General features: G+C 42.7%; 1 protein-coding gene across 1 annotated transcript in view; it reads left to right on the forward strand.

Annotated features, from left to right (window-relative positions):
* ISM1 (isthmin 1) overlaps positions 1-22,927 on the forward strand; it is a 41,871-nt gene that overhangs the window by 13,256 nt on the left and 5,688 nt on the right. Inside the window, 3 exon segments of the mRNA XM_041474120.1 lie at positions 8,717-8,953; positions 17,865-18,132; positions 21,097-21,240. Of these exon segments, the coding sequence (XP_041330054.1) occupies positions 8,717-8,953; positions 17,865-18,132; positions 21,097-21,240 (649 nt within the window).

Below are 22,927 nucleotides of genomic sequence, written 5' to 3' on the forward strand. Positions count from 1 at the left end.
CACGAGGGCCCCATCTCTGTTCCTCACCAGAGGAGGTGAGGATACACAAAACTGAGCATCTTATCTTTCCTCTCTTACCTTGCTGCTGTGTTGGGCTGCTGGGACTAATCTAAAGATGGTTTTTGCCTCCTCCCATACACTTTATTGTCAGTGGCGTCTGGGTGGCTTCAGGCACATGCTAAGACTATAACAACTTTAAAAAATAAAACCATTTACCCTAAAAATAGCTCAGAACTAACTAGTGATCATGGGGTGGAAGGGAGACAGAAATGAAGATATTTTCATTTCACGTAAGTGTCAGATTCAAAAGCATCTGCCTTCTTCAGTGCATGTATGGTATTCATTTCCTGTCTGCAGTCGATTGGAATGCCCCCCGAGTCGTTAGAAATTGAAAATCAAGTCATGCTTCTTTAATCAGCTCTAGGAAATAGCCCCCTCCCTAACTGCTCTAGGAAAATTTATATATACATGCATTGAATTCATGATACAAAAAGCCCGCGCTTCTCTCCAGGGCACATCCTTTCTCCCCTCTTAGACAGAGAAGGATCTTCACAGTGTCTTGCCATGGTGTGCCACCTATCTACTCACTTGCTCTTCTTCCCCATCATGTCACTGGAGGGAGGGCTTTCTCCTGTGAATCCACATCCTCTGCTTTATTGATCTGTCACTCAGGCAGCTCAGGGAGGTGGAGAGAGAGAGCATCATGTCCACTGCCGATGGCTTGATATGAAACCACAGCAAGTGTTGCCTCTCTGTGCAGATGCCATATATGCTAATTACTTGCAGTTGCTGCTGTATCGGCCTCCAAAGTTTTCCAAACAGAGAGGGTAAAGCTGTGCACTTGAAAGAGGATTTCCCTGCAGGAGCTGGGGTGCGTGGTCCTGAGGCAGCCGCTCAGATTTCTGCTGCTGTTCTGCTGTAAACTCCTGGGTGTAGTAACCCCTTCCAGCGAGTGTTGTGAGGCACATGGTTGGTGCACAGATACTGAAGGTGAACAAACACTGCCTTTCCTCTGCCTTCACCCTCTCACTTCCATCCAAAGGAAAGTGAGTGTTGGTGGGGAAGGCAGCTAAGGGAGAGGCACATAAATTATCTCGCAGCCATTTGATGGTGCGTGTGTGTTTTGAGCACCAAGACTAAAGTGATTTGCCTTTTTTCAGGCACAGAAGTAGCTTTGCCAGAAGCACAGGAAACATCATGTTTTTGGAATATAACACTTGTCTGCTTTCTTGCTTTCCCGTTATTAGCTTTTGCTTATGTGATGAAGTCATCATGTAACTTTTCGTCCACAGGGACTAAACACTTTCTAGTCTCTAAAAACATCTGCCAGTTAACACAGCCACAGTCATAGACACTTTTGAAAGCATAGGGTGGATATTCAGTGGCATATGAGAGGGAGACATGGAGGCTGGGAATAGCTGTTTCTTGGAAACTAACAGCTGAAGGCAACTTTGGAAATTGAAAAGGCTTCAAGTAGGGTTACTCTTTTAGCTAGGGAGAGATAAAACTTCACTTATTAAAGTTGGTTCACCTAGTGAAATCCTAGCCATAGTGGTTTAGTAGAATAAACTTGCCAAAGGACATAGTTTAAAACCCAGGAAAATAACTTAAGATGTATGTTTGTTCTCTTTCATTTACACTGACATTTTATGTCCTGACCTGCAAAGCCTGAAAAAAGGGTTGTGTACAAAAAGTATTAATATTCTGAATTTCCTTTGCAGTTTTGATTGCAGCTTAAGGCAGCTTTTCCCATTCTGTTGGAACCTAATATGTAAATTATCATGCAGATTTCAGATGATGGGTGAGATTAAACTAGTCTAATTGAATTTAGCAAGGGTATAAATAAATTCTATTTTAAGCTTTATTTTATTACTGATTTTATGCAAGTCTTTAATAAGGCCTAAAAAGAATTTGAATTTTCAAAGAATTTGCATTTTGGCACCACAGGTCATTGGTGTAGAATACTTGGGCTGCTCTTCATCTGTACCTTTGCCTGTTCAGCCACTAAATCACTGTGTCCTGTGTGGAGAGCTCAGCCAGGCAGTGATTACAGGGAAGATCTTTAGAGTCATCAAGAATAACTAAATGTTTATCAGCAGCTTAGGCAACTGAAAATATCTGTTAACTAGAAGCAAAATTTGGCACTGAGCATCTGTCAAAGCCCTACACAATTCAATTCTGTGTGCTTGGCTTGTCCCCTGGATGGCTGAGCAGATATGCTGAAGAACAAAGCACCAGTGTTGTACTACTTTACAAAATCTGCTAAAGGGCCTCTGTTGTTTTTTTCCCAGCAGACATTGAGCTGTAATCACCACCAAGTTTCTATTATCAAAGTGTTTATACAAACTGGCAGTTCTTCACCTCCAAGCTGAACCATACTGTTTGTATTTTCCAGCTGAATGAAAACATGAAATACAAGCAAACAACAGAGCATAAAAAATAGCTGTGATGTGAAGTGTGTCTCCACAACATGTAGCAAAAGGTTGCCAGATCTGAGTATAATATGGTTGGTTTTCTCCTTAAGTTCAGAGTTAAAAACCTTGTCTGCCAGAATCATTCAGATGTGGACCCACTGTTTGCCAGTGGTGTGGACAGGAAGCTTGGTGAGCAAAACTCCCAGGCGGAATCTGAACGAAGGATGGACCAAAGCTTGATGACTGCAAGTGAACAAACTGGCTCAGGAATGGTGTTAGAGCTGCTCTGGCACTCAGGAGGTATCAGTTCACAAGGTTCAACAAGGCAACAGGCTTTTCCTCCAGTGCAGAGGGTCCTGACGTGGTGTTAGCCACGTGCCTTGAAAGAGCTGTCTGGTACCTCCTAGATGTGAAGGGCCCTCAACCCTACAGCCTGAGGATCTCTGCAGCCTTAATACGTGTCCTAGCTACACATTCAGTCATCAGGATTTTCTGTGTAGCCATGAGGGCTACGCAGACAAATTTATAGTATAGAAACCCTAAAATCCAAAAGCTGTGATTCTGTGATGAATGTGCCCAGATGCTTTGAGATCCTGGTCCTGCTGTATGCAGCTCCTGAGAGCTATTTCAGCATAAGGCAGACAGCCAGCTGGGTGGACTGGGTGTGTGCTGGGGCACCCCAAACACCTCACTTTGCCACTGGCACCCAGCATCTACGCAGACTACTCCTTCAACAGTGATTGTGGATTGATGTCTGCCCTGAACTTCTTACCTGCAGCAGTATTTGTGACTGAATCCTATTCTCCACAGAGACAAAATCTCTTCAAGAGCCATACAGCCCCTGAAGCTCATATGTCCCAGAGCAGTACACTGTGGGGTGACTGAATTTAGTCTGTCCATGGCCACATAGTCACACAGGCAGTGTACTGCAAGTTAGAACTGCTTACACTGTCATTTTACCAATTTTGCTGGAGAATTGGAGAATAATAGAGAACTATTAAAACCCAGACCATGATTAACAGAACTTTATTATTGTTATTATTATCATTATATCACCAACTGTTATCAGTGGTTCATCTTTTACTAGCACAATCTTTAAAACAGATGCTCTATTTTGGACCTGCTTAGTGGAAACAATGGTGTACATGCAAGCCAATGCCATCTGCTTTAAATTATTTATTAGCATTGATTATCTAAAATGCACTCTTTATTATTGGAACAATTAGTTTGTGCAGTTTTCTAAAGATAAGTAAGGCTTTTCACTTTACTGCTGTATGTGAGTGAGGGGCAAGATCATTTTAAGGAAAAATTAAAATGTCTTAGTAGCGGAGTGGTTGATGTAACACCCCTCTGGTCTGACTTCCTGTCTGACTGCCTGGACTGTATGTGGCATTAATCATAAAAGAAATCTTTCTCTGTGTATCTCTGATAATGTTTCTCAGCTGTTACCCTCACTGCCTGCTCCTTTAACATGCCTGATAGATCCCGTGCTGTTTGTACTCATGATAGATGAAAAACATAAATAAACTCCACAAATTAGATCACCCAAGTTTGTTACATGTCTTGGATTTTGATAGAGTTCCGGGTAGTATCCTGGTGTGTTACTCAGCCTCTCAAGACTGCTTAATTTTAAAGTGATCGTTTAGCACTAACCTGAAAACCCACAACAGCCTTCAAAATGAAAACAATCTGTTTGGGCAGGTGGGAAATGAAACCAGTCCTAATGGCTGTAATGGTTTTCTGTGAAGGCCTCAGGCCTCATGCCTCATTTTGTCTCTGATAGCAATACAACATCTGTGAAGTTTCCTAATAAAGAAAAGTTCTTTGTTGCTGGTGATTGAAGATGCTGTACAGGTGCATCATGAAAGTGCAGTGACAGACCCTCGGTTTTCAATTCAAGACCTCTTGTCAAGATCATTTTACAAGATATTTCAAAGGAGTATACAATAAATAAGAAATCAATGTAGCTGCAGCAGCAGGGACTTAGTAATAGATTCCCTCGCTGCCTGGGAGCTATTAGAATATTAGTTGTACCAGTTTTCTAAAATCCTCTCAATTCCATAATTAGCAGTGCTTGCAAATGTGTCCTTGCTTTGGCAAGTAGGGAGTGAATAAAGGAAAGTAATAAATATGAAGGGCAGAGGAAGAGCAACTGCTTCAGAATATTTTCTATATCTACAGTCATTCCTCACTTACTCTCTGTCTTAGTTGTTTTTCCAGAACTGGAAATGGTATTAAAATAAGGAAGAGAGGAGGGATATGGACTCTTTATTTGCCAAAATTGCAGAGAAATTCCCTTTTTCCCTAGTTCGGTATTTTTACAAGTTCCCATTTCTGTTTAGCTTCTCTGTGGGGAAGAGAAACAGTACATTTCCCTGCACCTCATGTCTGTCCTGACAGAGGGAGAAACATGATGGGAAGGCCAAGGAGGGTGTTAAAATACCCATCTGATTATTGGAGAGTTAACCTGCAATATCAGGCAGAACATTTTTCCTGCGTGCAGGGCTGTCCCCTGGGGCTTAAACCCTGCCACAGTGCAAGTCCCACCTGGATCACCAGCACTGAAAATTATCCTCACAAAATCCCTGTGAATTGCTGTTTTTTTGTGGTTTACAGATGGACACAAACACATTGATATGTACTGAGCTATTGCCCTCCCTTTTTCAGAGATGGGTGTTGCAAGGTGGGTTATTCCGTAGTGCAAACAACGTGCCAGATTCTCTCTCCAGGGTTTATTTCATTGCTTTGTCACACAACCCATAACAATGGACTACATCTTCCTGCCTTTATATACTGTTCACACTTGGAACACTCAAAAATCCTAAGCTGGTTTTGTATTAGGAACTTCTATAATTATCTGATCCCATGGGGCTTGCAGAACTGTAGCTTACAGCCAGTATGAGTAACCTCTTTAAATCATCTTAATGGAAAGTCTAAACATTGTGAATAATCCTTTTAAATGAAGAGGGGAAAAGTGTTTTATCTTAAAATATTTAGAGCAGATGCATCATTTGAGTAAGAAACCAGTGTGTCTGAGTTAGAAATGTCATAACTTCAAAGAAACTGAGTCAGTAGTTCTGAATGAAGTGACATAGCTTTTAAAGGAAGGCAAACAACACTGCTTTCCCAAAAGCATCAGCAATAAAATTGTGTACACCTAAAAATAAACAGTGTGAAATATAAACATGGGAAATAATGTAAAAATAAGGAAAGAAGACTATCCTCCTTGAAAAAAAAAATCAAATTTCATCTATTAGCTTTGGAACACAAACCCTATTTTCTTCAGAAAGGATGCTGGCATTGCAATAAGGACAAACTCTTTCCTGCTAGATGGGTCTTGGAAAAGCCCTTGCAGAGCTAATGCAGTAGCACAGGGTGAGCATAGTCTTCTCTTCACATGCAGTTCAAACTCACTTTTATTTTTGGCGGCCTCTTTAATCTTTTTACCAGAAATGCACATTTCTAATAATACTGTGGGTCAGCTTAGACATGACACCAAGAAGTATCTCCCTAAAAAAATGGACATTCTCTTCATTTTATTAACTGGGGACAAATGTCCGTTCACTTGTTGGACCATGAGCAGATAACTGGAATGGTCCCACAAACTGAGCATTTCCACTTGCCTGTGCTGAGTACGACACAGAGCCCCAAGAGCTCCTGTCTTGGGCTTTCCCAGTGCAAAAGGGACTGTGAGAGGCAGCACTGCCTCTAAGTAGAGCACTGTCTAACTTGGATCGTTCCTGCCAGGCATTAGCCAACCCTGCCCTTGAAGTCAAGCTCCGTGTCCCACTCCGGGGCTTGGCAGTCTCTGCCATCAGAACTGTGTACCTGATGTGTCACTGGGGTCTCTGGGTCGTGTCCACCAGAGTGGTCCATCCTCCCTTGCCTGCAGCAGCCTTTGGGATGGAGCAGTTATCTTGTCCTTGCTCCGTTTTCCTTCCCAGTGTCGAGCCACCCCGTCCAGCGCGGTCTGTAATTAATGACAGTCCCTGCCCCAAGCAGCTTGGTAGTGGGCCCGATCAGCCTGATGTCATTACTTCACCATGACAATTTCCTAACTAACTCCATGTGATATTCCATCTGCTTGACACTATTAAAAACTTTTTATATAGCCCTTATTATTGTAGTTGCTGAGCTCCCCACAAACATCACAGTGAGGAAGGGAAGTGCTGTTATCCCCACCGAGGCACCAGCAGACCGTGACCTGTCAGGATCACACACCAAGTCTTGCCAGAGACTTGAATCTGGGTCTCCAAAGGCCTTGGCCAGCTCTAGCTGCATGGTATGTTAATGTGGACAATCAGGATGCTCCTGAAGGAGCAGACAGATAGAGAAAGTATGGAATCGTATGTGAGAATTTTATTAGTTTTTAATAAAATCTTACTTTATTTTTAATAAAGGTAAGATTATGGGCATGATACCCCACTAAAAATAGTTAAGTACCATATTATTTTTTTGTTCCTAGCTGAAGTAATTTAATCACAGCACTATTACGCCCTGTTGTTAGTCAGACATAACTGAAAAGCCATTTAATCCTCATGCACCAAGCATGTTAAATTCTATCTGAAAAGTGTTAAGTTAAAGCAGTAGCATATGAGTAAGGAACCTAAAGTTAGCTAAGTGGCCGTCAGTTTAATTTCCCAGAGCTTCCTGCTGTGTGATCTGCTTTCTACTTTGTATTGAATAATGGGTGGGCCACCAAAGGCATCTGAAAGTCCTTCCTGGTCTCCAGCAAAGAGAAGAGCCTGTTTTAGCCTCCAAGCAAAGCAGACTGTCAGGAGCACACACATTTTTAGCACTGCACACATACACTAATTCAGAATTTGGATCTGTGCTGTAGATAAATGTATAAAATTACCCTTTTGGCACTTTCAGAGCGTAACTATTCTGGGAATGACAATACAACAACAATATTAATTCTGCTAAATTGCATTTGCTCTTTACAAGTAGGGTGAAGTCAGGAGGGTAGAGGACAACTACCTTCATTTTTACTCAAGACAATTTCACAGAGTCTGAGATTAATTCTTCAAGCTTAGTTTATTTTAACTCAGTGAATATTTTTCTGTATTGTGCACAGGTTGTATTGTAACATCCCTTTAAAGGTCAGTTTAGAACCTTCTAAGCAAATAAACACAAAATAAAAGAAAAAGCATTGGAGCTGTTATCTATCTGAGAGCTTAGCTAAAGGTATGCTGTGGCTTAATTTGAACCAGGGGAGCTGGATGGAGATTGCGTTTAACCAGAAATGCTGGCAAAAATATGCTTCAGTAGAGCCAGAACCACATGTGGCCATTCCACTTTAATTGTGCTTGTTTTAAAAGATAGGTCTTTAACATTTACCCTCTCCATGCTCGCTGTCTCTTTATGAACTGAAAATAAAAACTCCCCAGGCAGTCATACTAAGACCTCAAGCTAAAATTTTTCAGCTGAGTCAGACCCAAAACCTGTGCGGAATCTACCCCATGCTTCTTTCTTTTTTTTTTTTTTTTTTGTAGCCATAAGAAGATTGGACTTCTCTGCTGTTTTTTCCCCAAGTCCCCAGGCCAGTCCTAACCCAGGGAGCCAGTGTTTTGATACTAAATGTGTCTCCTTGGTGAGGTCAAAGGCAGTGGCAGCAGTGCTACTGGTTCAGAGGCAGCCTGCTGTAATGTACTACAAAACCCAGAAGTACGCTCAACAATAACAAAGGCATTAACCGCTGACCCACAGCTCAGTGAAATTCAATCCCACCATTAGGCAAACATGAAAATGAGATCCCAGAGGAAGGAAGGTTCAGATGTTCAAGACCAGAGAAACTGGGTGAGGAACACAGAGATGAGATGGAAGTTGTTGCAGACTGAGGGGAGAGAAGGGGAGGTTGCCAGCTCAGCGGTAGGATCGTTTAATACCATAAATTTCAACATGGCCTTAGCAGTCAGTGTTTTTGCTTCACTTTGGAACAAAGCAAACTAAAATGATTTAAGATGGATGCCTTTCAGCATTTTTAGGGGCATGTTTAATGTGGTACAATTTGATTTCCCAGGGGTTACTTCAGAGCCTCATATTTCTAGGTTTGTTTTAAGTCTGATGCTTGTGTCCATGTGTAGGTGCTCACCACAAGGCTGGAATGGTTCAGGAGCCTGGAAGAACTAAGTCCCCAAGTCTGAATCAGTTCTTACTTGTGTCAGCTGGTTACAGATCTGTGTTTCAGTAGTGAGCCGTGGGTCTGGGTGCTGTAAGGCTGCAGCCACTGGAGGGATGGGGGCACTGGCAGGACTGCATGCTCTCAGTTGTCATTATTGGGCCTTGCTTTTCTTCCCCAGAACACACTGACTGCAGAGGACCATTCTCCTGAAGACAGTTTCACCCTGAACCCCGAGGAGCGACGAGAATACCCCAATCTCCAGGCTGCCCACCGGCCATTTCCTAAGGAGCAGTTCAGGCAGGAGAGCGGGCACACGTCCTTGCAAAGAGATGGACCCAGGTCTTTTCTGCTGGACCTCCCAAACTTCCCTGACCTGTCAAAAGCAGATATCAATGGGCAGAATCCCAACATTCAGGTACAAATTTATGTTAACATCTGACTATTTTGCAACTTACACAGAGTTATTTTACTGAGCCAAGACGACTTTCAGCCTGGCTTCCATGATGTGCAGCCAGAACAATCCGTCTCTACCAACAGAGAATGTATATAGTACAATATAATATTGTATATAAAATATATATACACAAATACATACTTTTTCTCTCTAAGTTAATGCACATATTGCAAATTTTTTCTGAATTACTTCTGGAATAGTGTTGATTGCATGTGTGGAGATCACTGTAGACCTGTTTGTGATGCTAAACCCATCTTTGTCATTGTCATTTTGGAGCATATTACATTCATTGAAAATAAATGGGTATTTTAATTTCTGCCTTCAATTTACTGTTGTAGAATTTGTTTGTGAACAGATTTGCATTTTATATGCTATTATAAAATGCAACCATCCCCAAAGGCTAACAGAGAACAAGTATTTCAGTTTCAGCTCAAAATGCATTCTTCTGTACGGAAGTGAGACTTAGAGTTAATTTCTGTAGCAGCTGCTTGTAGTATAAAAAATGTTGTCTGCACAAAACTTTGTTATATGTTATTCCTCAAACAGTTCTTGGGTTTGGAACAGCCTCTTACAAGCCACTTGCATCTTGAAACTTCAAGGATCGGAAAGAGGAAAAAATGAGTGATTTGTTTTTAATTCAGAGCCTTAAAGCAAAATTGGCATTAATAAGCAGTCTTTTTTAACCAAAACAATAAATTCAAATGTTGTTCTGCCTAAGATGTGCTTATAAAAACAATGCACTAATAGATCTGGTTTTCTGGTTAAATTAATTCCTGGCTTCTTATAGTCCCCCAGCCCACAAAATTACCATCCTTTTGATATGTCTAAGAAGTATGTATGTAAAGATGTAATAGATCTGCTGGTGAGAGGCCAGCATGCTCAAGAGGGCTGGAGCACCTCTGCTCTGGAGACAGGCTGAAAGGGCTGGCGAGGTTCAGCCTGGGGAAAAGAAGGCTCAGGAGAGACCTTAGAGCACCTTCCAGTGTTAAAGGGGCTCCAAGAAGGCTGGAGAGGGACTTTTTACAAGGGCATGGGGTGGCAGGACAAGAGATGATATGTCTAAGAAGTATGTATGTAAAGATGTAATAGATCTGCTGGTGAGAGGCCAGCATGCTCAAGAGGGCTGGAGCACCTCTGCTCTGGAGACAGGCTGAAAGGGCTGGGGAGGTTCAGCCTGGAGAAAAGAAGGCTCAGGAGAGACCTCAGAGCACCTTCCAGTGCTAAAGGGGCTCCAAGCAGGCTGGAGAGGGACTTTTTACAAGGGCATGGGGTGACAGGACAAGAGAGAATGGCTTTAAACTGGCAGAGGATAAGTTTAGTAGTTTTAGCAAGTACTTTTAGGAAGAAATTATTTACTCTCAGGGTGGTGAGGCCCTGGCACAGGTTGCCCAGAGAAGCTGTGGCTGCCCCATCCCTGGAAGTGTCCAAGGCCAGGCTGGATGGGCACTGAGCAGCCTGGTCTGGTGGAAGGTGTCCCTGACCATGGCAGGAGAGTAGAATGAAGGAATGAGATCCCTTCCAACCCAAACCAGTGCATGATTCTTACCCATGACTGGGTGAGAAGAAGCTGCCTCCACAGCATCGCTCCCTTGCGTTGGACCATTAAGAAGTCTCACAGATCTGGGGCCAAGGGCAGGTCTAATACTTGACCGGCTGAGGGAGTAAACATATTCAACATGTGGTGATGGAACACAACTCTTGTGCTAGGAGAACCATTCCAGAAAGCTTTAGGAAGGTATCTTGGTTTGAAAAGACAGGAGTCTGCTAACGAAGGCAGAAGCCTCCCTTGAAATGGAAAATGCAAACTCCCTCCCTCTGAATTGTTATAATTTCGAAATTAAGGGGCTCTCAGGCAAATATATGGGAATAGGAATAACAGCTCTTTACTAGGAAAATTAAGATACAAGTGCAATAGTACAAAAAACCCACTGATAGAGTGGTTATCAGAATATGATCTGACACCCTGTGGATCAGGGTGGTGGCAGCAATCCCATTAAATGGTGGCTGCAGCTCTTCTGCAGTGACAGATGTCATTCTGTTGGAACAGTGATCCTGGAGAAGGGTGGAGTTTTCCTCTGAAGTGGTGGTGTAGATGGGCCTGGTCTTCCTCTGGGAATCCAGTGGAGAAGAAAGCTGCTCCTCTGGTAAACCAGTGGAAAAGGCTGCCTGTGGTGTTCCAAATCTCAGGTTATATCCAGGTAGGAATGTTTGGCTCCTCCCCCTGGGTGGAGCATCTCCCAATGGGATGATGTAATTGTATCAGCCATGCAGGGAGACTCGATGGCCCATTAACAGGAGATATCTGCCCAGAGGGAGGATTGGTTGTGGAAGAGATAAAGAAAACTGCCCAGTTACAGAAGATAACTGCTCCACCTCCAACAGATGACAATAGAACACACCCCCCTGGTCACATCTTGTGACCTAAGGCACAAGGGAAGATTGGAAGCTGTAGGGACCCCAGATTGTTGCATGAGGAAAATCATGCAACATCACTATTTGAACAGTATGTAAACTGCAGAGGAGGACAGGAGGAAACAAAAACCTTCCCTGAGTGGTGACAGCCTACAAAGTTTAGACACAGGGATAAAAGAGATGGAAACAGTTCCCCAGCTTGTTTTCATAGTAACTTCTGCTGCTATGGCCTCTTTTTCCACCACCTGATCTTGGAAATATGTCAGCAACTATGTCAGCAGTCTTGCTGGACTATGAGAACTGGGAAGACTGGTCCTGTAAACTGGAAAGGGGAAACATTGATCCCAGAGCTCTTGTGCACAAGGATGAGCCCTTTCAGAAAGAGGCTCCCTACGTTGTGCATTTTATTTACTCTGAATTTACTCTGCTTATTTAGGTGGGTAAATAGTGATTATACAAAACTTCTTTTAAGTTCTTGTTTGACAGTCTTACAGCTGGTCAAGCCTTATGGACATAAAACTCCCATTAATTCCTTACAGAGGCAGAGAAAGTTTATTTTTTTTTGCCTAAAGGTTGTAAAAGTTGGCCTACTCTTTTACAAAAAACAGGATTATAGTGAATGCTTGCTTGTTAAACAGTACTATACTGACCTGAAGAGAAATAGAGACACTTGTTGAATTGCAAATTTCTCATCAGCTATTTGGCAGGTGAAAACAGAATTGATGCGTATTTTTCTTTTTGCACAATGGCTCCCAGATCTGTAAGTTACAATTCTGGGAGTGTTGATTTAAAGAGTCCTCCTAGGACTGAGAGGCTGGATAGGAGAAAACAGCCTCTGTTTTAAGATAGCACAATGGCCATATTTTCTTCTCAAAGACTCAAAACCTCTTTTTCCTTCTACTGCATAAACCAAAATTAACATTTTTAAATGGAAATTATACCTGGGAATTAAAAATCTAAGAAAGAGGCATAAAATTCTTCCAAAAAAGCAAGTGGAAAAAATACTCCAGTGAGTTCTCTTTAGAGCCATTTCTTCTGTGGTTCCTGTGAGATGGTGCTTGCTGTGTCATGCCCTGGTATGTGCTCTTTTAGTGATGAACTAAAAGTGAGTATCAGAACACCATCAGAGGAATTCAGATTACCCCAGGTACCGCCATATTTATTAGATGATAATGTAACTACAGCAGACTGTCTCTAGAAAACCCTCAGAAGCAGCAGTCAGAGCTGCAGTAATCCAAATGAATATGACTCTTTGCCTACATGACCAGGATAACCCTTACTGGCCTTCCTGTGGTGTTCTAGCCTCGTAAAATCTCCCATCACTTAAAGTGGCATTTTATGCTTCAGCTGTGCTTCCACACTGGTTGTTGAGAGTAACCACAGTCGCTGCTGCTGAGCACACACTGGCTGCTTGGCTTGGGGTATTTTGTTTTCTTTTTTGCCATTTTAATGTTTCTGTCAATGCCTGGAAGATTTCTAGATGAGAAGGTGATTACAAAAACTCTTTACATGGTTTTTTTAGTTCCTCTCACAAGTGGAAAATTCCTGCTGTCTAGGTTTGCACTTGTTTGACAGAGCAGCCAAGGGATGCCTCTGCACACCCTGTAATTGGTCAGGGTTATTATTCAAAATCAGAATTGCTCTTTCCCCTGAGCAGCAGAATGAAGTCACATGGGAGGTGTACAGGAACCTGCCTGTTTTCCATTTCTGATGGGTTTTTCTTGTCTGTTCCAAACAGCCTTCTACATCTGCAGCCAACCCTCTGTTTGGAGCCTGCCATTGAACTCTTGCTCTTGTCCCTCACCTTTTCTTTTTATTAGTGGTTTCCCAGGTTTGTGTACTGAAACAGGGTCAGGGAGTGTGCTGCTCTGTTGTGGCACTGCTTTGCTGCTTCCCTGGCAGTGCTTGACACCGTGACAAATGAGCAGAAAATGGAAAACTCATAGAACCATGGAGTGGTTTGGGTGGGAAGGACCTTCAAGATCATCTAGTTAAGTCCCCTTTCCACTAGATCAGATTGTTCAGAGCCCTATCCAGCCTTGTCACATCTGCAGGGATGGGGAGTTCACAACCTCTCTTTGGGCAATAAGGGCATTTTGTTGATATTAGTGTTCCTCACTGAACTTAGGTCTTGGTCAAGCTTCATGACAATAGAGTTAAACCCAGCTGGGTGAGCTCCAGTTGTAATGGATGTGTTAAACATTTTGATGAGGTGTTCTGGGTGAAAACTGCACAGAAACAGGTAGGATTCCTGTTTAAAACCATGTTGATAACCATGTTAATTGACAGGAGTGGTTTTAAAGCAGAAGAAGTTAATGCTTGCTTGGTCTTTGTCATTTGCCACGAGGCCTGTGGCCATATTCACCAGTCACACCACTCCAGTGCTGCTGTGTTATCTACTTGTTACCTCTTTTCTCTCTTTGATACCTGCTGGGTTACTACCTTCTCTTAGAAACACATCTACACAAAACCACCCACTCTAGGAACATACTCAAGTACAGAGAAACAAGGCTGTGTGATCTGCTTTGAAAAAAGAACTGCAGGCCTCAACTCCTCCAGGTTCACCCATGGCCATTTCCTTCACCTCCACCTGCATCATAATGTCACTTTTCACACATTTTATTAGACATACTTTTTAGCTATCATTTGTATTTGTCCTTTGAAGCTGCTGGTTTCAGTGCATTGGTGTGGGATTCACCAGCAGCTTCAAAGGAACAAATATAAATTATAGAAATTTCAGGTCTCAAGTCACATTGTCTTCTTTTCTCCCAACAAAGCTTGAGGGACCTTCACTTTTCAAGTCCAGAAAATTGTTCTAAGCGACGTGACACAACCAGAAGTAAATTACTGTCACTGCTGATAGCATTTTAATTAAAATTATGTGATATAAAGCCAGATTACCATTTCAATCTCGTACTGAACTTGTTTCTGTTCTCCTATTATACTTGCTTCTTTGCTGACTTGCACATGTGTGTCTTACCCAGAATGGCAAGTTCTGTATTGAAAATTTGCATTGATTGCATGAAAAAAACAGGATAGAAATGTTGTAGGATCCGCTGCTTGCACAACATTGCAAACATAGTTCTTCCTGAAACATAATCTTCTAGTCACTTAGGGCAATGTTTACACCAGTAAAGTGAATTCAGAAACATTGTCTCAGTAAACAGGACAAAGAACACAGAACTTTTTGTGCACTCTAGCACGCTGGGATAATATTTATCTTCTGTATATTTTTGGCCAGGAGAAAATTGGATGTTGGTGTCTGGAGACATCTGTGCATGATACACTTGTTTCATTAGAAATTGACTGCAAATCTGTTGTTTTAATGTACCTACGCCAATTGTTTTTAACAGTTTTCAGATGAATGTCCTTATTCCTAGCTCATACAACCATAAAAGAAGTGGCTTTATTTTAGGTTTGAATACTTCTGGGGATGGTTGTGGATTTATACAAGAACTGTGTTACCACAGACATTTTGGGAAGTTTGGGGAAAATCTTTACAGTTTTGATAATCACTGGAAGAAGAAATCAGCCTCTAAAATGGGCTCCAAGATAGAACTGCTAAACCAGATCTCTTTTTTAATTTTTAAGATAACATGTTTTTGTTGGAATACTTACACAGTATGAAAGCTTTTCCAGAGCTTCTCTGAATGCCTGGTTTGCATTACTCTAGTTCTTGATCTTTATTCTCTAATTCCTGATTTCTTTATTCCTTTTTATAAACAGCCCCCAATATAGAAACTAATCACGCAAGTTACATATTTCAATGCCATGTATGTGTACAAGCATGTGTGTAAGTGCAGTCATGGACTAACACTGTAAGTCTACCTGTGAGTACTGGGAAGAACTCAGTGAAAGGTCATTTTTCAAAATTTTAGACTGGGATAAAGGAGAAATTATTCATCTGAAACAGCAGTCTCTTCTCACAATTCTTCCCTAACTTCTGGGTCATAGAGTGGAGGAGGGATTGCTAGGATTATGCACTGATTTCCTCCCTGCCTCTGGAAGGTCCATTAAGCCAAGTCCCTGAAAACACCAGAGTCGATTGAAGCTGGCTTCTAATTTCCAAGAGTAGCAGTTCAGAAGATCCCAGGATCCTTTACAGAATTTATTTCACCGTATGATTTTTATTCCGCAATAAACAGCTTGGTAATCAAAGCTTGAAGCAGTGGAGAGGGGAACATAGGTTTGTGTCAGACTACCACACTGGATTTTGCTTCTGCTGTTTTTGGTTTTTAAATTGGCTGTGTGATGGAAAACTCATCTTAGAGGCCTTTCTAATAAGCTTCCTCAGAGGTAAAAACAGACTGAAGTGGCTGATTGCACAGATATTCCAGTCTTGGAAGTAAGTTAGTGGCAGCACTGCTGGAGGTCTGGTGGGGTCTGATGGCACTGGAAGCGTGTGTGTTCCGCCTGCTCTCCTCACCAGTGTAGCACCAAGTTCAGCAGATGTTTCTCTGTCCCTGCAAACCCCCTTTTCCTTAAGCTGACTTGGCATCATCAATTGTTATTTAAAATCAAGTTCTTCAAGTTCTTCTTCAAATAGTCCTTGGCTGAAATAATGCCAGTTCATGCTGATTGACTTTCATACAGCTACAGATTATCAAAGCATATGGAGCAATTATAATTTTTTTTAATCAGAGGGTTTGTTTTTTTCCATTTTGCTGAGTAATTGCTCAGAGAGTTAGTGTGGTCCTAAAAATACTTGCTGCTAAAGTACTAGAAGTGTACTGATTTCCAGGTGGGGAGTACTAAAGCCCCACCACTGGCAGTGTTTGCTGCTCGGTAAGGCGATTTCCTTTCACTTATTGTGAAAACTCTGTTTTGCTTGGATAGAGGTAACAATTTTGAATCCCTGAACTGACTCTGATGTTTTCATGCTTATGAAATCCATTTTAATTCTTGGTCTGTAGAAACTGAGGTTTAATGAAGTAATGGTTCCAATTCCATATTTAGGCTGGGAGTGAAATACTCTTTGTGTAAAGAGGCTATTAGGCTGACAGCTGCACTTTCCCTTGCTCTTGCTCTTTTCCCAGTGGAGCTTCATAGTAGCCTGCAAGTTTTTTCATTTCAATGGCCTGGTCTATGGTAAAATGCAAAGCATGAAATAGGTTCAAAATCCCCTGTCTCCAAAGAAAGGATGTGTGGGCATGGTTTGTGTTTGCAGCTCTGAAGATACAACAGTTCTGCTTTGCTTCCTGTGTCCCAGTCTGCAGATCACAGGGAGCTGTGACCTTTTCTTTCTTTTTCTTGTGTGTGTCTTGTGGTTTTAGTAATAACAATTGTATAAAACTAATCTTTTATGTACAATGCACATCCACAGAGCTGTGTAAATTACTTTTAATATAACAGTACATTATTTCTGTTTTATACAAGCTGATTTTCATTGTGTACCATCTTGAAAGGCTGAGAACACCTCTGTACCTATTAAACATTATAGATATATCTGACAGTCACTTCTGGTTGTTAAGCCAGTCCAGTGTAATCACTGAACCATATTAGCCTGAAACATCAGAGCATTTTATGATCTATCTGTGGCCAGGCAAGGCTTGCATGACTCACAGAGCCAAGGTTTCTGATGGCTAGTCTCTGCTTCTACCTAAATAGCCATCTATATGCACACACAGTATTTATCCAAGAGTTTTACAATTACACATTGTTCAGCACAGAAAGCAATAATCAAAGGTTGCTCCTATGCAGAATGATATTGACATTTGTGATGTCCGTGAAGGAATTGGGCAGCAAACTCTGAATTTTGGTTCTGGGCTTCCGTTAGAAACCATAAACAGGTTGACCATAACAGGTCATTATACTCTTCCAGCATGGCAAAAGGACCTACTTTAAAGGGCTTTGCAGCAAGTGGCTTACTCAGCAATGGTGAGAGGAGCTGCTGGCTCCCATCACTGCCACAAAGTGTGGTTTCATGCAGCAGTAACAGCTGGGCTGCTGCCAGAGGGGCAAGACAGATGCAAACCCAGCAATACCTGGGCTCTGCATCTTGACCTTCACACACATGGCCTTGCTTATTTTGAGTCAGGCCAAGTCCTTGGAACAGGCTCTGCAAACTGGTGTGCTTCATGCTTGCCTCAAATTCAGCCTCAGCATAGAGTACAGGTTTGGTTTTCTTTTTCCTGGTCATATATGTTAGGCTCTACACACATTTTCCCCATAAGGCAGAAAATTCTGCTCCGAGGGTTTTAGGCACAGCATGGGTTATTATTTTGTGCAGGATTTTTCCTAGCCTTGGTTCCGAGGCCTGATTCAGCAGAGGTAGCAGAAGGGATCACTCAGCCTCTGCGTGTCTCTGGGCTCAGCAATCCACATGTGGTCTACAACATGCCAAACCCATGGCACTGCGTAGCCCCTTTGCCAGGCAGCACCTTGTCTTTGCTGCGCGGAAAGTTTCCCCCTGACAAGGAGGAGGCACTGACAGTCAGGCTGGTCTGTTTGAATCCCACAGGTTACCATTGAAGTGGTGGATAGCCCTGACACAGAGGCAGACAAGGACCTGCAGAAGGAGAGCAGCAAGCCCAGCTGGCCAGCCCCATCTCCCGACTGGAGGAACTGGTGGCAGAGGTCCTCCACGCTGACTCGCATGAGCAGCGGTGACCAGGACTACAAATATGACAGCACAACTGAGGACAGCAACTTCCTAAACCCTCTCGGTGGGTGGGAGAGCCATGCACCCAGTCACCGGGCATTCGAGTCCAAGGAGCAGCCGGAGTACGGTAGGTTTGTGTTCCAGGCCTCCTGTGGGCATCTTGGGGTTGTGAAAAACAAGCGCGGGGGAAACGAGAATGGTGAGGCATGGCTGAGAGCGGGCCAAGCAAAACAGAGTTTTTCAACATGTGGCTTTTGTTCATCAGCTTTCAAATACAAATCTGTGCAAATGCACAAGCCGTACTGTGGTAGCTGCATTCCACTAGTAAGTCTATAATCTTGAAAATCATACCAGTTATCCCAGAAGAGGGCCTTTTTTAGTCCAACGTGTGCTTTTTTTAAAAAGTAGAGGAAACAAGGTTTTGCATTTATTTTTAGAGCAAGGGTAAGTACAGATTTAGAATCGTGTGGTGGTTTGGGAACCAGAATATAACTATTGGATAAATAAGCAAGATCTGAAATGTGGTAGTATTTGGTGGATACACAAATAAGATGAGTTATGTTGGTGCATGTGTGGGGAGTGGCATGTGCAGCAGGAACATTGTGTATTTGTGTGTGTAATATTCTTCCAGATGTGTCATGGGGAAAACAATTGTTTTCAGCTTGTTGTATGAAATAGTTGCAGAAACTAGAAACAGAGAAGAGCTACAGCTATTCACTGCCCTGACAGGCTGTGACTATCCGCATGGGAATGACCCAAGGGAGGTGAGCTAAACTGTGCTCACAGGAAGAGCCCCCTGAATTTGTCTGTAAATACAGACTGCTTTTAGTCAGAACAAGGTGTCAAAGCCATGGTACTTTTACCCTGGCATTTCTGTTTTTATTCCCCAGATGCTGCATAGAGTCTGGGTAAAACAAACTTGTTCTTCCATGGTTTGACTGACTTGAAGTACTAGAATCTTAAAAATCAGGAGAGAGTTTTTATGGAATAGTGTGTTTAAACACATACTTACATATTAAATTTTGAGGCCAGAAGATTAAATCTATCCCTTCTTTTTGCACCTATATTTATTTGTGAGCAGGATTTATTGCCAAGAATTCATATCTTAGGTAGTTACTCATATAAGTTAAATAAAATTGCTTTCACAGAAAATTGTGATAGAAAAATCATAGTAAGAATTACAAATATGAAAATAGGAAGAACAGGTTCACCTGCAGCTGAAAATCTAACATGGTATATTCAATAGTGTGCAATATATTCATAGTGCACTGTAAATACTAGGTAGGTAGGTCCAAAAATTATCCTAGAGCTCCCTGCTGCACACCAGAGCATCCAGCTAACTGGAAACAGCTCCTGGCCTTTTGTCTAACCTAAAATGCTGGCCTTGTCCAGGAGGATGCAGTAGCAGATCCTGCCCGTGAGGGGTGTAGGTGTTCCACCACTGACATGTTCACACCTTTCCTGCGTGTCTCTCTCCCCTCCTGCCACTGCCAAGGGCTCTCCCTGCCCTTCCTGGGCCTCCTGGATGTTTGGCAGGCATCGTGCCTGCTCACCTGCTCTCCTCCTCGCCAACCACATGGAGGTAAAAGAATTGGAGAAGAGCTGGGAAGAAGAGCAGGTCCGGACATAGTGGGCAGATCATATTTTCCTGAGACATCTGATGCCTTTTTTGGACTGTTGTGGTGCCTGCCTGCTGGCAAATCCCAGAGCCACAGGTGTTGCACGCCGACATTAGCCGTGTTCACACCCACATCCCACCGCGGACACCGGATTCCAGTGTGCTGGCTTCCCCATCATCAGCCCTGTCAGAAAAGGAGGAGAAGCACATAAGGTCCTTGCCAGGAGGAACTCACATCTAGGCAGCTTGCTCTGAGTGAGATATATAACCTCCCCATACTCCTGGCAATAAATGTTTAATAGCACCCCACAGAGCTGTTGTCAGTCGTTACATATGGAACAAATCAAGTTACGTGTTCTGCTAACCAGCTCAGGAAGCCCACAGACAGCATGGCCCTGGGGAAAAGCGTGTAGCACAGAGGCCAGGGAAGGCAGGGATCCTCCCTGGGTCTTGCTGTAGCTTAGGTACTCTTACCTGTATCTATAGAGCAGGGCTGCCTCAGAGCCACTAAACCAGATTTTGCTTTGCTGTCAGCGGTGGTGTAACCCAAAGGAGCTACAGCTGCAGGTTATGATCACCGTAAAATACCCCCTGTAGGCTCAGGGAAAACCATTCAGCCAAATGTTCCCTCAGCTAGGGAGGCCATTGGGGAGGCAAGAAAGCTGGGACAGGTTCATGGGCTTTGTTTGGTGGCCTTCACATGGTGGGATGTGCAACAGTTTATGCAGCACACAAAGGAGGCTGTTTCTGAAGGGTTTAGGTACTCACAGCAGCATCAGCTTTTGTTGTGCAGACGTGGTGTCCAGTGCCTTTGGTTATCTGCCAGAAGAAAACAAAATCATATTTCTTTTTCATAAGGTTCCTTCTAGTAAACAGTCAGATTTGATATTATTTAATAATTCACATGAAACACTAAATATTGCATGTTGTTCTTGGTGCAAGAAAAGCATGCAGTTCCCTGTTCTCATAGCAGTATTCCTGAAATATCTGTTCCCTGTTCAAGGGATTGAAAAACAAAATTGTGATTTTCGCTCATGACCCAACAACATGCATCTTGCCCAAAAGTTGAGTACTGTTGTGTGTTTTGAAAAGATGAAAAAGAAAACTCAATTTATCCTTTGCCTGATTAGTCTGTGGTCCACAAACACATTCCTATACGCAGGGAAATGACGTGAATAGATGTGTACTTTTAGTTCATGACCGAGCTTTGCAGCTGAGGATCCTCAGCAGCCAAAAGGTCAAAAGAGAAAGGAAATATTTTTTCAAATAATGTTGCGTGCATTTCCCTGAGGAGCACCAAGTGTGAAAACCATTTAAACAGCAGGCTTGCGCCTGGCATTCTGCCCGAGCTTCAGGTAGGGACATCTGGATTCCATTCGTGTTTTGCCTTCTTAATAAAAAACACTACACAGTAGTTTTGGGTAGTAGGAGTTTTGTTTCCTCATTTCCTCCCTCGCATTTGTCCTCCCACAGATTACATCGATGGCGAGGGCGACTGGAGCCCCTGGTCCCCGTGCAGCGTCACCTGCGGCAGCGGCAGCCAGAAGCGCACCAGGTCCTGCGGGTACGCCTGCACCGCCACCGAGTCCCGGACCTGCGACCGGCCCAACTGCCCAGGTGGGAATGTTGGTGGGAACTGCTGCCAGGGGGAGCGGGGACAGGTGGGCAGGGGTGGAGAGAGCCATCCTGCACACAAAGCCTGGGGCCCGTGTTCTCCGTGGCAAGGTAAGGGTTCCGGTGGGAAGAGAAGATTTTCAATGCTGTTTATTCATAATAATGATACACTGCTAGATGTAGTCCCGGGGACTTAAAAGACACCATCCCCTGGGACTTAAAAGACACCATCCCCTGGGGCTTAAAAGACAGGTAGAGGCTTTCTCTAGGTCATGGCCATCATTTTTTTGTGTGTGGCAGTCATATTTTCAGGAAAAATCCCTTTGCTGGGATTCTTCTCCTGGGAAGCTGAGAAGCCTCAGAGAAAAAGGAAAATAATATTATCTCATTTGCTTCTCCTGTGTTTTGCTGCTTTGGAATGTGGTTGGAGATTAGTTTAATCTAATAGGTGGTTGTTTCATTAGTTTAATGTGAATTGTTTTGACTTAATGACCAATCAGGGTCAAGCTATGTCGAAGCTCTGGAAAGAGTTTTCATTAGTATCTTTTTAGCCTTCTGTCTGTACCCTTTCTGTATTCTTTAGTATTCTTTAGTTTAGTATTCTTTAATATAATATAGTACCATAAAATAATAAATTAGCCTTCTAAGAACATGGAGTCAGAGGCATCATTCCTTCCTTTGTCTGGGAACCCTGCAAATACAATATTTGTGCATGGGAGTTTTGTGTTATAAAGGGTGTAATCTACTCCCCTGAAACAAATTTGGAGCTGTTTTAGAACTTCAAACCAGCTGTGCTGTTACTTCAGTGAGCTCCTGTTTTGCTGTGAAATGGATGGCATTGCTTGCATTGTGAACAGAGATGAAGGCAACCAGTAGTTTTGGCTTAAATATATTCAGAAAATATAGCCAAGGAGCCTCGCCTTAGCTCCTACCCATTCTCAGGATTTGACATTTTGGAGTGTCTTTACCATCACACACCATCTTCACTTAGGCAAAATCAGAGCTGGGCACTCAAGCCTACATCATGAAAATCTGAAGCTGCTATGGAAAACTGTTTTTTAAATGTTGCTTTGTGTTTAAATTTAGACCAATTTGTCATGCAGTAGGTGCCACAATGCAGGGGATAGGTGCAAGTCCATTACTTCCCAAGATCAGAGAGAAGTGAAAACACAAGTCATGGTGGTATGCATTACTCTCAGTTTACTTAATGACTCAGAAAGGCAGAAATTCTTAAACTGGAGGTCACACTTTTTTAATGGGAAGTGAAATGTCAGCAGTGCTGGAGAGGAGACTTAGAAGACTTGGTGAGAGAGTTGGAGAGAAGTTTCTGACTTGCAGATAGATCCATGTCTCCATTGCAAAGTAACAACTGTGAGGCAGTTCAGGGAAAAATGTTTCTGCATGCTCTCATGCATCTTAAATACTCAATAATAAGGAGTTAATTCCAGAAGAAAGCAAGTAACCCCCAGTTATATTCTCTAGTATTTATTACCAGCTAGCACCAAAAAGTGGCAAACTTGAAAGAATATATTATGTCATATAACAGACCTCCAACGATCAGCAAGCAAAATATATTCACTCTTTGATGCTGTGCTGACATTTTCAAAATTACAAGTCAAAGCTCAGCTTCTGCTGTTTATAATTCCAGCAGTGAATTACTGCCTTGTAATGGGTTCTTGGGTATCTATTA

Source organism: Pyrgilauda ruficollis, unplaced genomic scaffold (assembly GCF_017590135.1).
Source record: "Pyrgilauda ruficollis isolate IOZ18807 unplaced genomic scaffold, ASM1759013v1 scaffold31, whole genome shotgun sequence".
Classification (NCBI taxonomy): Eukaryota; Metazoa; Chordata; class Aves; order Passeriformes; family Passeridae; genus Pyrgilauda; species Pyrgilauda ruficollis.